Here is a 17,686-nt window from a genome sequence, read left to right as displayed (position 1 = left end):
ATCCTTATGTAATACATGTATCACTAGCCACTTTAACTATGCCACTTTGTTTACATACTCATCTCATATGTATATACTGTACTCGATACCATCTACTGTATGCTGCCCTGTACCATCACTCATTCATATATCCTTATGTACATATTCTTTATCCCCTTACACTGTGTATAAGACAGTAGTTTTGGAATTGTTAGTTAGATTACTTGTTGGTTATCACTGCATTGTCGGAACTAGAAGCACAAGCATTTCGCTACACTCGCATTAACATCTGCTAACCATGTGTATGTGACAAATAAGATTTGATTTGATTTGATTTGAACTATGAAATCACACATATGGAATCATGTAGTTACCAAAAAAAAAGTGTTAAACAAATCAAAAAGTATTTAATATTTTAGATTCTTCAAAGTAGCCACATTTTGCCTCGATGACAGCTTTTCACACTCTTGGCATTCTCTCAACCAGCTTCACCTGGATTGCTTTTCCAGTCTTGAAGGAGTTCCCACATATGCGGAGCACTTGTTGGCTGCTTTTCCTTCGCTCTGCGGTCCAACTCATCCCTAACCATCTCAATTTGGTTGAGGTCAGGTGATTGTGGATGCCAGGTCATCTGATGCAGCACTCTATCACTATCCTTCTTGGTCAAATAGCCCTTACATAGACTGGAGGTGTGTTGGGTCATTGTCCTGTTGAAAAACAAATGATAGTGGGACTAAGCGCAAACCAGATGGGATGGGGTATTGCTGCAGAATGCTGTGGTAGCCATGCTGGTTAAGTGTGCCTTGAATTCTAAATAAATTACAGACAGTGTCTCCAGCAAAGTACCCCCACACCTTCACACCTCCTTCTCCATGCTTCACGGTGGGAACCACACATGCAGAGAACATCCATTCACCTAATCTGCGTCTCACAAAGATACTGGTTGAAAAGAAATATTTGCAAATATGGACTCATCAGACCAAAGGACAGATTTCCACTGGTCTCTTGTCCATTGCTTGTATTTCTTGGCCCAAGCAAGTCTCTTCTTCGTATTGATGTCCTTAAGTAGTGGTGTCTTTGCAGAAATTTGACCATGAAGTCCTGATTCATGCAGCCTCCTCTGAACAGTTGATGTTGAGATGTGTCTGTTACTTGAACGCTGTGAAGCATTTATTTTGGCTGCAATTTTTGAGGCTGGTGACTTTAATTAAGTTACCGTCTGCAGCAGAGGTATCTCTGGGTCTCCTTTCCTGTGGCGGTCCTCATGAGAGCCAGTTTCATCATAGCGCCTGATGGTTTTTGCGACTGCACTTTGAAGAGACGTTTTGACTGCCTTTATGTCTTAAAGTAACGATGGACTGTCGGGTTCTCTTTGATTATTTGAGCTGTTCTTGCCATAATATGGACTTGGCATTTTACCAAATAGGGTTATCTTCTGTATACCCCCCCTACCTTGTATCAGGAATCAAGGTAAGACCCAGATGCAGACACGTCGAATTGACAATGGTTTAATATTCCAACAGGGGCAGGTCAAGGCAGGCAGGGGTCAGTAAACCAGAGGTTGAGCAACGGTACTGGACGGCAGGCAGGCTCAGGGTCAGGGTAGGCAGAGGACAACATTCCAGAGGTTGGCCCCGGAAAAGTGACAGGGAAGATTTTAATGTATCAGAATTTTAAGAAATATAGGCCTACCGGTTCAATATGCGTAATCCATCAGGTTGTCCACCCACGCAGCCAGCGCCATCAATAGACAAGCGATATCGGCCAAATGAAGCACATTTACATGTCCTTAAAAACAGCCTATAACAAATGACAAAAACACTATTCCCCGTGTTCTGATGTGTAGCATATGCAAAACGTTATAGCCTATTGTTTTATTGATTTTTAATTTCCTAAAACAATAATTGTCCACCTCATGGTTCAGCTGTCAGAGATTTGAGCACCAAATGCATCAGGGCATTGCATGCATGGGCCTATTAGGCTTAGGTGTTCACTGTGTGATATTCATATGTAAAAACTAAGTATAAAATGAAGAAAAGCTTAGGGCCTAGAGAGAGAGAGATATGCCAGCAGCATGCTACGACACCAACATTCATTTCTTTATACTTGTTAGATACAACGTCAACTATAGGTCTACAGATTGGACTATAGCCATACATAAGTACGTAGGCAAAAAAAAAATGTATCGGATTTAAAAAAAATAAAGATAAGAATTATATTGTTAGATTATAGGAGTAACTCTGGTAGGCCTAAATCATTCTTCCTCAAGTTCAAATATCGGAGTCAGTCGGAGCGCCGGTGCGCATTACCTTCATATTTACATTTACATTTAAGTCATTTAGCAGACGCTCTTATCCAGAGCGACTTACAAATTGGTGCATTCACAGGCCTGCAGTATAATATGCTAATAGCCGCACACCACCAAACCTTCACAAAAGTTTCCAAACATTATCAGGGTAATAAGTAAGTCAAGCCATTATTTATGGGGAAAATACGAGCAGGATATTACATCACGGCCAACACAACATTACAGTTGAAACTTCATTTGGACAAAGAAAATGGCTCAACAGAATGAAACTAAACACTTGCAAGCTGTTTTAAACCCAATAAATGACAGCAATAGGTTAATGAGATTTTTTAAAACTTATAACGTATATTAAACTAAATAAGGAGTACACCACTAGAAAGACATATAACTTAATTTAACCAATAAAAATGTCTAAACAGAATGAAACAAAACACATTTAGCATATTTAAAGAACTGGTTTAGATGATCAAATAAGCCTACAATAATAACAGTGATATAAAATAATGATAATGGTATAAACAAATTATTATAAATAGAACATATTTTATAAAGTTCCAAAATTGCATCCTACCTGAAAAGTGAGTTGCACAGTAGCCTGCATTTGGGCATTTGTGTGGCATTAACAAATATTCTACTTATGTCTTCTATCATGTAAATGACTTAGAATAGCATGAAATGCATTCATAAAAGGCCCCAAACAATGTCAGTCCCTGCAACAACAACAAAAATCCCCATGTGTGGAAATTCTAAACATTTGTCTGCTCAACTGTATGCCACTACACAAATTGAATCAACCAGTTGTTGCACAGTTAGGGTGCTAGCTAGAGGATAAGGTATTTGAGCCATATCATTATTGTTCAATAGCTCAGTATTTGAAACATGATAACTTAATGATTGTGTAATATAGGATTTAACTTCAAAAGTAATGTCTTTGACCATTTATGGAATTTTTCTCTCCTTACAACATTTCTCCTATTTCTACTCTTTATAATCAACAACAGGTTGTTGTTGGAGGATGGACTATACACAGGCATTGGTCGCCCTCTGGTGTTTATTTATGGTCAGTACAGCTCTATATGCCACGCACTGTACGGGCCATAACATTCATGGCATTTTAGTCATTGGTGGGAAAAAGTACCCAATTGTCATACTTCAGTACAAGTAAAGATACCTTAATAGAAAATGACTCAAGTAAAAGTCACCCAGGGAAATGCTACTTGAGTAAAAGTATTTGGTTTTAAATATACTAAAATATCAAAAGTAAATGTAATTTAAAAAATGAACTTAAGCATCAAAAGTAAAAGTAAAAGTATACATCTTTTCAAATTCCTTATATGAAGCAAACCAGGCGGTACCATTTTAAATATTTGTTGTATTTACGGACAGCCAGTGGCATGCTCCAAGCAAAGCATGTGTTTGGTGAGTCAGCCAGATCAGAGGCAGTACAGTAGGGATGACCAGCGATGTTCTCTTGATAAGTGTGTGAATTAGACAATTTTCCTGTCCTGCTAAACATTCAAAATGTAACAAGTACTTTTTGGGGGTCAGGGAAAATGTCAAATGTACATTATTTTCAATAGGAATGTAGTGAAGTAAAAGTAAAAGTAGTCCAACATTATAAATAGTAAAGTACAGATAATCACACTATATTTTCTTAAGTACTTTACACCACTGATTTTAGCACATACAGTACTGAAAGACTTTGATATCTATTGCAAGTGGAACTTTATACATTATCTTTGGCATAACGGTCACTGAATGGATTTTTAGGTTATGCTGAAAGATCTACAAATGTAACTGATAAGATCCACACAAAACCCCACAAACAGTAGGTCTATGTGAGGGAAAACCCCACAAACAGTAGGTCTATGTGAGGGAAAACCCCACAAACAGTAGGTCTATGTGAGGGAAAACCCCACAAACAGTAGGTCTATGTGAGGGAAAACCCAGTAGGTCTATGTAGGAGGGAAAACCCCACAAACAGTAGGTCTATGTGAGGGAAAACCCCACAAACAGTAGGTCTATGTGAGGGAAAACCCCACAAACAGTAGGTCTATGTGATGTGGGAAAACCCCACAAACAGTAGGTCTATGTGAGGGAAAACCCCACAAACAAACAGTAGGTCTATGTGAGGGAAAACCCCACAAAAACCCCACAAACAGTAGGTCTATGAGGGAAAACCCCACAAACAGTGAGGGAAAACCCCACAAACAGTAGGTCTATGTGAGGGAAAACCCCACAAACAGTAGGTCTATGTGAGGGAAAACCCCACAAACAGTAGGTCTATGTGAGGGAAAACCCCACAAACAGTAGGTCTATGTGAGGGAAAACCCCACAAACAGTAGGTCTATGTGAGGGAAAACCCCACAAACAGTAGGTCTATGTGAGGGAAAACCCCACAAACAGTAGGTCTATGTGAGGGAAAACCCCACAAACAGTAGGTCTATGTGAGGGAAGGGGGACTAAACAATCAGATTCAACAGGAATATACCATTCTAATTATGCATAGCTGACATTTCCCCAGTAGCAGTAGGCTGGAGTGCTGAGGATGACTAAGACAGACAGTGACTATGTGAGGGACAGCAGCTGAAAACCCCACAAACAGCTATGTGAGGGAAGGGGGTAAACAATCAGATTCAACAGGAATATACCATTCTAATTATGCATAGCTGCGTACTGTACGGACCTCTGTGCTGAAGAGAGTCACATTAACAATGAGTCAGAAGTACAGTACTAAATAGGGAATAGGGTGCATTTTGGGTCGCATTCTCTCTGTAGTGGGGCAGCAGGTAGCAGTTAAGAATGTTGGGCCAGTAACCGAAAGTTTGCTGGTTAAAATCCCTGAGCCGACGAGGTGAAAAGTCCGTCGATGTGCCCTTGAGCAAGGAACATAACCCTGTCAGTGGCTCTGGATAAGTCTGCTAAAATGACAAAAAACCACCTCAGCAAACAAGCTGTCATTCCACAGAGACTGGAGACCAGAGGAAATTTAGAGAAAGACACACAGCAATTACTAAATTAATATCTGTTATTAACAGCCAATGGCACCGTGTCTTTATACATACAAACACTGTCTTCATACATACAGAGCTGTGTTATCTGAACATACAGTTGAAGTCGGAAGTTTACATACACCTCAGCCAAATACATTTAAACTCAGTTTCACACAATTCCTGACATTTAATCCTAGTAACAATTCCCTGTCTTAGGTCAGTTAGGATCACCACTTTATTTTAAGAATGTGAAATGTCAGAAGAATAGTAGAGATAATGATTTATTTCAGCTTGTATTTCTTTCTTAACATTCCCAGTGGGTCAGAAGTTTAGACATACACTCAATTAGTATTTGGTAGCATTGCCTTTAAATTGTTTAACTTGGGTCAAACGTTTCGGGTAGCCTTCTACAAGCTTCCCACAATAAGTTGGGTGAATTTTGGCCCATTCCTCCTGACAGAGCTGGTGTAACTGAGTCAGGTTTGTAGGTCTCAATGCTTGCAAACTTTAACTTCCTGACTGATGTCTTGAGATGTTGCTTCAATATACCCACATACTTTTCCTACCTCATGATACCATCCACTTTGTGAAGTGCACCAGTCCCTCCTGCAGCAAAGCACCCACACAACATGATGATGCCACCCACATGCTTCATTGTTGGGATGGTGTTCTTCGGCTTGCAAGCCTCCCCCTTTTTCCTCCAAACATAAGGATGGTCATTATGGCCAAACAGTTCTAGTTTTTGTTTCATCAGACCAGAGGACATTTCTCCAAAAAGTACCATCTTTGTCCCCATGTTCAGTTACAAACCGTAGTCTGGCTTTTTTTATGGAGGTTTTGGAGCAGTGGCTTCTTACTTGCGGAGCAGCCTTTCAGGTTATGTCGATATAGGACTCGTTTACTGTGGATATAGATACCGGTTTCCTCAGGCATCTTCACAAGGTCCTTTGTTCTGGGATTGATTTGCACATTTAGCAACAAAGTACGTTAATCTCCAGGAGGCAGAACGCATCTCCTTTCTGAGCGGTATGACGACTGTGTGATCCCATGGTGTTTATTCTATTGTCATACTATTGTTTGTACAGATGAACGTGGTACCTTCAGGTGTTTGGAAATTGCTCCCAAGAATGAACCAGACTTGTGGAGGTCTACAATTTCTTTTTCTGAGGTCTTGGCTAATTTATTTTGATTTTCCCATGATGACAAGCAAAGAGGCACTGAGTTTGAAGGTAGGCCTTGAAATACATCCACAGGTACACCTCCAATTGACTCAAATGATGTCAATTAGCCTATCAGAAGCTTCTAAAGCCATGACATCCTTTTCTGGAATTTTCCAAGCTGTTTAAAGGCACAGTTAACTTGTAAACTTCTGACCCACTGGAATTGTGATACAGTGAATTATAAATGAAATAATCTGCCTGTAAACAATTCTGGAAAAACAAAGTAGATGTCCTAACCGACTAGATAGTTCAAGTGTTCTTGTCGTAGCATTTGAAAATGTATGTATTTGTTCATCGATCTTAAAAAATAATTTTTATGGTAGTGAAAGAAGTTTAGAAGTGAAAATTGTTATTGTTGAACAAATGTAAGCCTAGTGTAGTATTAGAAGTGACTGAAGCAAGCATATTAATTATGCGTTGCTGACATTTCCACACCAATCGGGTGGCTGGGTCTCTGAGGATGACTCAGGGGGGCTGTGGCAGACCGTGAAGGCAGCAGTAGTAAGTGGTATCGCTGGTGTAAAAGTGGAAATTGGAGTTGATGATCCTTGATCAGTATGCCTGACAACAAGTGTACAAAAACAATCCTACAAATGTGTTGCTTTTTGGAATTAAGTTGTGTTTTATGAGCTCTGTCTAGACTTGTTCCACTCTTCGAACCGTCCAAACGGTGCGTGACCTTGGCGTACCCCGCAGCAGAGGCAGTAGTGGTAGCGTTGGTGTACACTATGTTACGTACCTCTGTGGGAGAGTTTCTGCAGCAGTGTCCTGAAGTGCTGAACCACAGACAGAGATATGTCATAGGTGTACACCTCTGTCCACGGAACTGGTTTGGAGTGACACCTCCCGAACATTCCATCTGGGGAAAGGAGGACACAGAGAGTCAGGAACATACTGTATGGTACTAAACTCTGCCATACAGATTCCCCATTCCAGGGACTTCAAACATTAATAACAGAGACCAACAGAAGGACTTTGATACAGTTCATTATTATGAGTTTTTTTTTTTTTTATGCTATTTTTATGACTCACCAAGAAGCACAACACTCTCCCTTCAGTACCAACCCAGTGAGCACAGCTTGTTTTCAGAGATTTAGATATTCTTCAATGGGAGCTAATGCTTCTCACTTTAGACATGATGCTATCAGCATGGTGAAAAGCACTGGCTCATCAATAGAGAGACGTTATCAATGAAGGCTCATCTTATCTACATTATCAGCGGCCCTGAGCTCTACGCTGTGTCCAATGGGCTCTTGGGGTGACGCACTCGGAGGTGCACATACAGCAGGATTCACATTTAATCTACCCACTATCTAAACAAGAATAGAAAGCCAGCACTTATAAAAGTGTGGATACGTCCCGAATGGCGCCCTATTCCCTTGTGCACTACTTTTGACACAAGCCCTATGGCTGCCAATTTGGGAAGCAACCTTTGCCAATTACTGCACAACAGCATAATGTGAAAGACAGTAGAGTAACATTGCATTGCAAAATGTATGAATTCATCACGCTCATTTGTTTTGGTTCACAAATCACTCATTCAAATGGTGCCGTGCAAACATGTTGGCAATGGTCCATGTCGGTTATGGAAACAGCCCAGCCTTTTTGTTTTAGAACACCCCCCATTGTAACATTTATGAGGAGAGTGGCCTGGCACCGAGCTGTATGGTGTCCAATCGGTCCCTCTACTGCCTGTAACAACCATTCACCATCTCTGTTTCTATGATGGGAAACATGAGCGATAAGAGACAGTAACCTCTGCATTTACCACTTTTGCAATGACACATGTTTTTGTATTGTACCCATTGCCAATATTGTGTAATGTATGTTTTTGCTTATGTATGACCAGGAAGATGACTGTTATGTTGATAACCATTCACACAACATGGAGGTATAGTATAATATACCATATCCTATCAAATGCCATTCTGTAAAGCATCAGCTGTATCAGGCTTGGATTCTTTCTTTTCATATTGTCCTCTTGCTGTACTGTGGTGAAGTTCAAGGCAACATTTGAATTATTACTCGTAATTATAGCAATGCAGATTTAAGTCCCAAACAGCTTCTTTCTCATCCATCTTGGCCCCTGTACATGGGGGTGTTAATCAAAGCCAGAGCCCCCTTCCATCAACTTGATTTACGGCAAAGGAGAATTTAAAGGCCATTTCCATGGGAGTGGTTTGCATTATGATTGAGGAGATGCTCGCTGGAGTTTAGAAATGCCTTGTTGGATTCTGACTGATGTATTATCCCTGCTTGGAAGTGACCAGGTGGTCATGTTCTGCTGTGCTACACTTGGTCTGTACAGCTGGAGTAACTCTAAACAACTCCCATATTCAATCAAAACAACAAGAAGCAACTTCCACAATCCATCTTTATACGGTATCACCAGAATGATGAATAAGGGTAAACCTATAAATGGATAGGATAAGTGCATAGATTTCTGAATTCTGATTGTCTCATCCAAAAAACAAGAAGATACTTCAAGCCTAAATATAACATTTACCCTGTAAAAGATCTCCTCCGCATTGCACTACACCTCAGCTCTTTCTCCAGTGTGTGACAGTCAGATCACAGCCAATGCACAGCATCAGTGGATGCAGCTAATCAGCTGTGAGTGATGCTAAAGCTAATAAAAGGTTCTCTGAGTGGGAGGCTATGAGTCACTGGGCCATGCTGCTGCTAGCTGCTGCCTGCCAGAGCGGGATGATGTGTATTGCCTATCCAGCTTGTAACCCAAATGGCAATCTATTCCCTATAAGCGAACAGGCTCTGGACAAACGAGGTGCACTATATAGGGGATAGGGTGTCATTTGGGATGCCGCAAGTGTCCGATTGTGCCGTGGGATGCCAGAGTAATTGATCTTGGTGTCTGTGGGGTTCTGGCCAAGCTCTGTCTGGCCCCCAGAAGGGGTCCAGTCCATTAGGCTGAATGGTAGTTATATGGGAGAGATATGGTAGTTAAAGTGTAGAGATATGGTTGATATAGTATAGAGATATAGTAGATATAGTAGATATAGTATAGAGATATAGTAGATATAGTATAGAGATATGGCAGGTATAGAATAGAGATATAGTAGATATAGTATAGAGATACGGTAGATATAGTATAGAGATATGGTAGATATATTTCTTTATTTCACCTTGGCCAGGAAGGCTATTTGAGACCAAGTTCTCATTTGCAACTGCGACCTGGCCAAGATCAAGCAAAGCAGTTCGACACATACAACAACAGAGTTACACATGGAGTAAAACAAACATACAGTCAATAATACAATAGAAAAATAAGTCTATATAGGATGTGAGCAAATGAGGTGAGATAAGGGAGGTAAAGGCAAAAAAAAGGCCATGGTGGCAAAGTAAATACAATATAGCAAGTAAAACACTGGAATGGTAGATTTGCAGTGGAAGAATGCGCAAAGCTGAAAGAAAAATAATGGCGTGCAAAGGAGCAAAATAAATAAATACAGTAGGGGAAGAGGTAGTTGTTGAGGCTAAATTATAGATGGGCTATGTACAGGTGCAGTAATCTGTGAGCTGCTCTGACAGCTGGTGCTTAAAGCTAATGAGGGAGATAAGTGTTTCCAGTCTCAGAGATTTTTGTAGTTCGTTCCAGTCATTGGCAGCAGGGAACTGGAAGGAGAGGCGGCCAATGGAATAATTGGTTTTGGGGGTGACCAGAGAGATATACCTGCTGGAGCGCGTGCTACAGGTGGGTGCTGCTATGGTGACCAGCAAGCTGAGATAAGTGGGGACTTTACCTAGCAGGGTCTTGTAGATGACCTGGAGCCAGTGGGTTTGGCGACGAGTATGAAGCGTGGGCCAACCAATGAGAGCGTACAGGTCGCAATGGTGGGTAGTATATGGGGCTTTGGTGACAAAACGGATGGCACTGTGATAGACTGCATCCAATTGGTTGAGTAGGGTATTGGAGGCTATTTTGTAAATGACATCGCCGAAGTCGAGGATCGGTAGGATGGTCAGTTTTACGAGGGTATGTTTGGCAGCATGAGTGAGGGATGCTTTGTTGCAAAATAGGAAGCCAATTCTAGATTTAACTTTGGATTGGAGATGTTTAATGTGAGTCTGGAAGGAGAGTTTACAGTCTAACCAGACACCTAGGTATTTGTAGTTGTCCACATATTCTAAGTCAGAGCCGTCCAGAGTAGTGATGTTGGACAGGCGGGCAGGTGCAGGCAGCGATCGGTTGAAGAGCGTGCATTTAGTTTCACTTGTATTTAACAGCAATTGGAGGCCACGGAGGAGAGTTGTAATGGCATTGAAGCTCGCCTGGAGGTTGTTAACACAGAGTCCAAAGAAGGGCCAGAAGTATACAGAATGGTGTCGTCTGCATAGACGTGGATCAGAGACTCACATGCAGCAAGAGCGACATCATTGATGTATACAGAGAAGAGAGAAGAGAGTCGGCCCAAGAATTGAACCCTGTGGCACTCCCATAGAGACTGCCAGAGGCCCGGACAACAGACCCTCCAATTTGACACACTGAACTCTATCAGAGAAGTAGTTGGTGAACCAGGCGAGGCAATCATTTGAGAAACCAAGGCTGTCGAGTCTGCCGATGAGGATGTGGTGATTGACAGAGTCGAAAGCCTTGGCCAGGTCAATGAATACATGGGCTTTACAGTGTCCCAGAACTTTTTTGAGTTTGTGTTGCAGGAAGCAAATTTCCGCTTAAAAAAGCTAGCCTTAGCTTTTCTAACTGCCTGTGTATATTGGTTTCTAACTTCCCTGAAAAGTTGCATATCACGGGGGCTGTTCGATGCTAATGCAGAATGCCATAGGATGTTTTTGTGTTGGTTAAGGCCTGGAGAGAACCATGGGCTATATCTGTTCCTGGTTCTAGATTTCTTGAATTGGGGCATGCTTATTTAAGATGGTGAGGAAGGAATAAAAAAAAAATAACCAGGCATCCTCTACAGATGGGATGAGGTCAATATCCTTCCAGGATACCCGGGCCAGGTCGATTAGAAAGTCTTGCTCGCTGAAGTGTTTCAGGGAGCGTTTGACAGTGATGAGTGGAGGTCGCTTGACCGCTGACCCATTACGGATGCAGGCAATGAGGCAGTGATCGCTGAGATCTTGGTTGAAAACAGCAGAGGTGTATTTAGAGGGCAAGTTGGTTAGGATGATATCTATGAGGGTGCCCGTGTTTACGGTTTTGGGGTGGTATCTGGTAGGTTCATTGGTAATTTGTGTGAGATTGAGGGCATCAAGCTTAGATTGTAGGATGGCTGGGGTGTTAGATAGATGGGGGGCAATCAGTTCACATATGGTGTCCAGAGCACAGCTGGGGGCAGAGGGTGGTCTATAGCAGGCGGCAACAGTGAGAGACTTGTTTTAGAGAGTTGGATTTTTAAAAGTATAAGTTCAAATTGTTTGGATACAGACCTGGATAGTAGGACAGAACTCCACAGGCTATCTCTGCAGTAGATTGCAACACCACCCCCATTGGCCGTTCGATCCCGTCTGAAAATGTTGTAGTTAGGGATGGAGATTTCAGAGTTTTTGGTGGTCTTCCTAAGCCAGGATTCAGACACGGTGTTACGGATACAGTTATCCTGTGTGTGTGTATCCTGTGTGTGTTTCTTTTCTCTCCTTCTCCACTCACAGGTGAAAATCATCACTCCCCAATCAGTCAACAATCAATCATCAATCAGAAGACACACCTCCTCCTATTTCCTGATCTATCACAGTTCCTTCCCCATGGTTTAAAAACCCCATCGTTTGTTCTAGAGCTCAGCTCAGCTCAATCTCTCTGTAAATGCCATGTCTATAGGTCTCTGTATTTCACTCTCGCTTTGTGTCTTAAACCTCTCTTTTGTTTAAGCACCTCATAGCACTTTGTCATCACCTGTGAGTATTGTTTTTGTTTATGGTGTTTGTGTTTGATTGCTGGTGGGAAAAGGGGGAAACCAAGACAAGTCGCCCATGGGCATACACTACCCGTAGGTGAACTTTGTTAAATACACTAGTTAGAACTGGGCGGACCACCCACTGTATTTTTGGTTAGTTAGTTAGTTGTTGTTAAAGTAGGCTAGTCTAGCTTAGGGGTGTGTTTTTGTATATTTATTGTTTCTTTCCTTGGGTCCAGCTCAGCCCCTTTTCCTGCTCCCCCCATTACCGTGTGTTTATAAATAAACCTAGAGTTTGACGGTAGATTTCTGTTGTCGTGGTTATTTCGTTCACACTTTTACTTTGTCACAATAATAATTTGCATGAGTTATGTTACGGATCTCATTACCATCCCCCCTAGACTGTCGGGCCAAAAGGGATTCGTAACACACGGCTAGACGAGATATGGTTGATAAAGTGTATAGATATGGTAGGTATAGTACTGAGATATGGTAGATATAGTATAGAGATATAGTAGATATAGTATAGAGATATAGTATAGAGATATAGTAGATATAGTATAGAGATATAGTATAGAGATATGGTAGATATAGTATAGAGATATGGTAGATATAGTATAGAGATATGGTAGATATAGTATAGAGATATAGTAGATATAGTATAGAGATATAGTAGATATAGTATAGAGATATAGTATAGAAATATGGTAGTTATAGTGTACAGATATGGTAGATATAGTATAGAGATATAGTATAGAAATATGGTAGATATAGTATAGAAATATGGTAGATATAGTATAGAAATATGGTAGATATAGTACTGAGATATGGTAGATATATTATAGAGATATAGTATATAAATATGGTAGATATAGTACTGAGATGGTAGATATATTATAGAGATATAGTATAGAAATATGGTAGATATAGTATATTGATATGGTAGATATAGTGTAGAAACAGATATGGATATAGTATAGAAACAGTGTAGTAGATATATTATAGAGATATAGTATATAAATAGATATAGTAGATATATTATAGAGAGATGTAGATATAGTATATTGAGTAGATATATAGTGATATAGAAATATGGTAGATATAGTGTAGAAATATGGTAGATATAGTATAGAGATATACTAGATATAGTATAGAGATATACTAGATATAGTATAGAGATATACTAGATCTCATTAAACAAATGTTTTAGACTTAAGCTAAACAGATGATGATGATGATTTCAGTTGATGGAAAGCTTTCTGTGCCACATACAGTATAAAGCATCACATCTGTGGTCCATTACAATTTCCCCTTTAATAAGCAGAGCATCCGCAACCATAACCACGTTTACCACAGAGCTGGCCATGACACTTCACCATTTCAGGAAGCAGGAGGGCCAGAATCAAACATTATTGTTCTTTTCTCAATATAGCTTATGTACTGTTTTTTTTAAATGGCTATTTATTTAGTGAATCAGTAAGAGTTGCTTGAGACAAACAAACAGGCTGTCTTGTTATCAGAGACCAAAACCTACTAGCTGGGAGGAGTCACACAGCAATCTGAATCTGTCCGTGACATGTTGGATGAAGACCTGTTAGGACACAGCTGGGTAATGGGCCAATTTATTTCCATTCCCCTGTTACACCTGTTGCCATGATGATGCCAGTTGAGTGTTTGTCCCCAACTCCCCTTTTGCTAATCAGAGTAGGAGCTGGAACAGATTAAAGCATCCTCTTTTGTTTGTGTGGTGCTCCAGCAAGTTTTCAACAGGCATCTGATGCCTCTCCACCTGCTCGTCTCAAAAAGCACCTGGTGTCTGTTGTCTTAATGAGAAAGGGTTAGATTCACCTAGCCAACATCAGGCACTTTGGAGGAAATCGCAGTATGTGCTTCTACTAGCAGAATCTTAATGGTTTTATATTGGAAATGATCATACATTGGTGCTAAATTGTGGAAAATCTGTTCTCCACGGTTTTCTATTGGTAAGATAGAATACAGTGCGCGTGTGTGTGCGTGCGTGCGTGTGTACGTGCGATCCCACTTGATGTATTGAACATTTTATGTAAATGTACCCTTTGCTTCTAAAGTGAGCCAAGCATAAATAAATGTATAGGTCCAAATTAAATAACTACGGTGTGAATATACTGTATTATACCACACAAGAACTCAACTGTTGTTAATACTCAAATCAAACGTTTGTCACGTGCCGAATACAACAAGTGTAGACCTTACCGTGAAATGCTTACTTACAAGCCCTTAACCAACAGTACAGTTCAAGAAGAGTTTTAGAAAATATTGACCAAATAAACTAAAGTAAAAGTAATGTAAAAGTAAAAAGTAACACAATAACAATAACGAGGCTATATACAGGGAGTTAGTGTGTGGGCGTACAGGTTAGAGGTCATTTGTACATGTAGGTAGGGGTGAAGGGATTATGTATAGATAATAACCAGCGAGTAGCTGCAGTGTACAAAACAAGCGGAGGGGGGGGGGCATCAATGTAAATAGTCCAGTGACCATTGATTAATTGTACAGCAGTCTAAAGGCTTGGAGGTAGAAGCTGTTAAGGAGCCTTTTGGTCCTAGACTTGGGTCTCCTGCACCGCTTGCCGTGCGGTAGTAGTCTATGACTTGGGTGACTGGAGTCTGACAATTTTATAGGCTTTCCTCTGACACGCTTATTATATAGGTCCACTAACCACTGCAGCGCCTTGCGGTCAGATGCCGAGCAGTTGCCATACCAGGAGGTGATGCTCTCTTTAAAAAATAAATCACAATTTAAAATTGTACCCCTTTTTTCTCCCCAATTTCGTGGTATCCAATAGTTGCTACTATCTTGTCTCATCGCTACAACTCCTGTATGGGCTCGGGAGAGATGAAGGTTGAAAGTCATGCGTCCTCCGATACACAACCCAACCAAGCCGCACTGCTTCTTAACACAGCGCACATCCAACCCGGAAGCCAGCCGCACCATTGTGTCGGAGGAGAAACACGCACTGCGCCCGGTCCGCCACAGGAGTCGCTGGTGCACAATTTTTTTTAATGTATTTTTTATTTCACCTTTATTTAACCAGGTAGGCTAGTTGAGAACACCTTTATTTAACCAGGTAGGCTAGTTGAGAACACCTTTATTTAACCAGGTAGGCTAGTTGAGAACACCTTTATTTAACCAGGTAGGCTAGTTGAGAACACCTTTATTTAACCAGGTAGGCTAGTTGAGAACACCTTTATTTAACCAGGTAGGCTAGTTGAGAACACCTTTATTTAACCAGGTAGGCTGGTTGAGAACACCTTTATTTAACCAGGTAGGCTAGTTGAGAACACCTTTATTTAACCAGGTAGGCTAGTTGAGAACGCCTTTATTTAACCAGGTAGACTAGTTGAGAACAAGTTGTCATTTGCAACTGCGACCTGGCCAAGATAAAGCATAGCAGTGTGAACAGACAACACAGAGTTACACATGGAGTAAACAATTAACAAGTCAATAACACAGTAGAAAAAAAGAGAGTCTATATACATTGTGTGCAAAAGGCATGAGGAGGTAGGCAAATAATTACAATATTGCAGATTAACACTGGAGAGATAAATGATCAGATGATCAACTGCGACCTGGCCAAGATAAAGCATAGCAGTGTGAACAGACAACACAGAGTTACACATGGAGTAAACAATTAACAAGTCAATAACACAGTAGAAAAAAGAGAGATGTACATTGTGTGCAAAAGGCATGAGGAGGTAGGGCAAATATTGCAGATTAACACAGCACATGTCAGAGTCAAGGCCCGCGGGCCACATCCGGCCCGCGAGAAGGTTTTTTACGGCCCCTGGGATGATCTTGATTTATTATTAGAACCGGCCCGCAGACCGCAGCAAGCCGGCAGCCCGCAGATCTTTTACACGCACCAATACTACATTTCCCACAATGCAACGGTGACGCACCGAGCAGTAGGCTGCTTCATTTCAATATTTATTGGCACAGCAGTTGTCAGCATCACAGTAAAATTAACTTTCAGATACCCATCAAAAATGGCAAAACGGAAGGTGGACACTGAGAACCGGGGGTTTCAAACAAGGTGGGAGTCGGAGTATTTGTTCACGGAGGTAGCTGGAAAACCTGTGTGTCTTCTGTGTGGAGAAAGTGTGGCGGTACTGAAAGAGTATAATCTGAGACGACATTATGAAACGAAACACGCGGACAACAACAAGAATATGGACATGGAACAAAGGCTACAAAAGGCAGAGGAATTAAAACGAGGCCTCAAATCTCGACAGGCTCTGTTCAAAAAAGCCAAATCACAAGGCCAGGCTGCTGTCAAGGCCAGTTTTATTTTGGCAGAAGAGATCGCTAAATCAGCCCGGCCATTTACGGAGGGGATTTCATCAAAAACTGCATGATTAAAGTTTGTGACGAAGTTTGCCCAGAAAAAAGGCAACTCTTTTTAAATGTGAGTCTGAGCAGAAACACCATTGCCGAGAGAGTAGACCAGTTGTCCATCAATCTAAAAGAGCAGCTTGTGAAAAAGGGAAAAGATTTCATTGCATATTCCTTGGCTGTGGATGAGAGCACCGACATTTCTGACATTGCCCAGTTGTCAATTTTCATCCGCGGAGTGGACTCCAGCCTAAGCGTGACAGAGGAGTTTTTGGCTTTACGTCCTATGCATGGCACAACTACGGGGCATGATTTGTATGAAGAGGTGTCAAGATGTGTAAATGAGATGGAGCTGCCTTGGGAAAAACTCGTGGGTTTGACAACCGACGGAGCACCTGCGATGTGTGGACACAGGAGCGGACTGGTGGAAAAGATACGGGAAAAGATGCAAGAGGAAAACGCGACAGGTGAGCTGACAGCTTATCATTGTATCATACACCAGGAAGCGTTGTGCGGTAAAGCCTTGAAAATGGAGCATGTAATGAGCATCATCACGCGCACAGTTAACTTTATCAGAGCCAAAGGTTTGAATCACCGCCAGTTCAAGGCATTTCTGACGGAGTTAGAAATGGAGCATGGTGATTTGCCTTATCACACAGAGGTGCGATGGCTAAGCCAGGGAAAGGTGCTTCAAAGATGTTTCGAGCTTCGTGAGGAGATTTGTCTGTTCTTGGACAGCAAAGGGAAAGACACAACACAACTCCGAGATGAAATGTTTCTGTGTGAAATGGCTTTTCTGTGTGACATTACGAGTCATCTGAATGCAATGAACTTGCAGCTGCAGGGTCGGGATCGTGTCATCTCTGATATGTACAGTACAGTGAAGGCATTTAAAACCAAACTGACTCTGTGGGAGACGCAGATGCGGAAAGAAAATTTGAG

The 17,686-nt window shown here is 41.3% G+C and overlaps 1 protein-coding gene across 2 annotated transcripts in view; it reads right to left on the bottom strand.

The window, feature by feature from the left end:
* LOC124009664 (receptor-type tyrosine-protein phosphatase N2-like) overlaps nucleotides 1–17,686 on the bottom strand; it is a 160,885-nt gene that overhangs the window by 116,352 nt on the left and 26,847 nt on the right. The window contains exons 3-4 of one of the 2 annotated variants that reach the window (XM_046321691.1): nucleotides 11,910–11,987; nucleotides 7,240–7,359 (exon numbers count right to left, since the gene is read on the bottom strand). In XM_046321691.1, coding sequence (XP_046177647.1) covers nucleotides 7,240–7,359; nucleotides 11,910–11,987 — 198 coding nt within the window. The remainder of the gene's footprint in view (nucleotides 1–7,239; nucleotides 7,360–11,909; nucleotides 11,988–17,686) is intronic. The other variant, XM_046321692.1, reaches the window with a different exon arrangement.

The sequence above is a fragment of the Oncorhynchus gorbuscha genome, linkage group LG22 (assembly GCF_021184085.1).
Source record: "Oncorhynchus gorbuscha isolate QuinsamMale2020 ecotype Even-year linkage group LG22, OgorEven_v1.0, whole genome shotgun sequence".
Taxonomy (NCBI): domain Eukaryota; kingdom Metazoa; phylum Chordata; class Actinopteri; order Salmoniformes; family Salmonidae; genus Oncorhynchus; species Oncorhynchus gorbuscha.
This window is presented reverse-complemented; position numbering and strand designations above follow the sequence as displayed.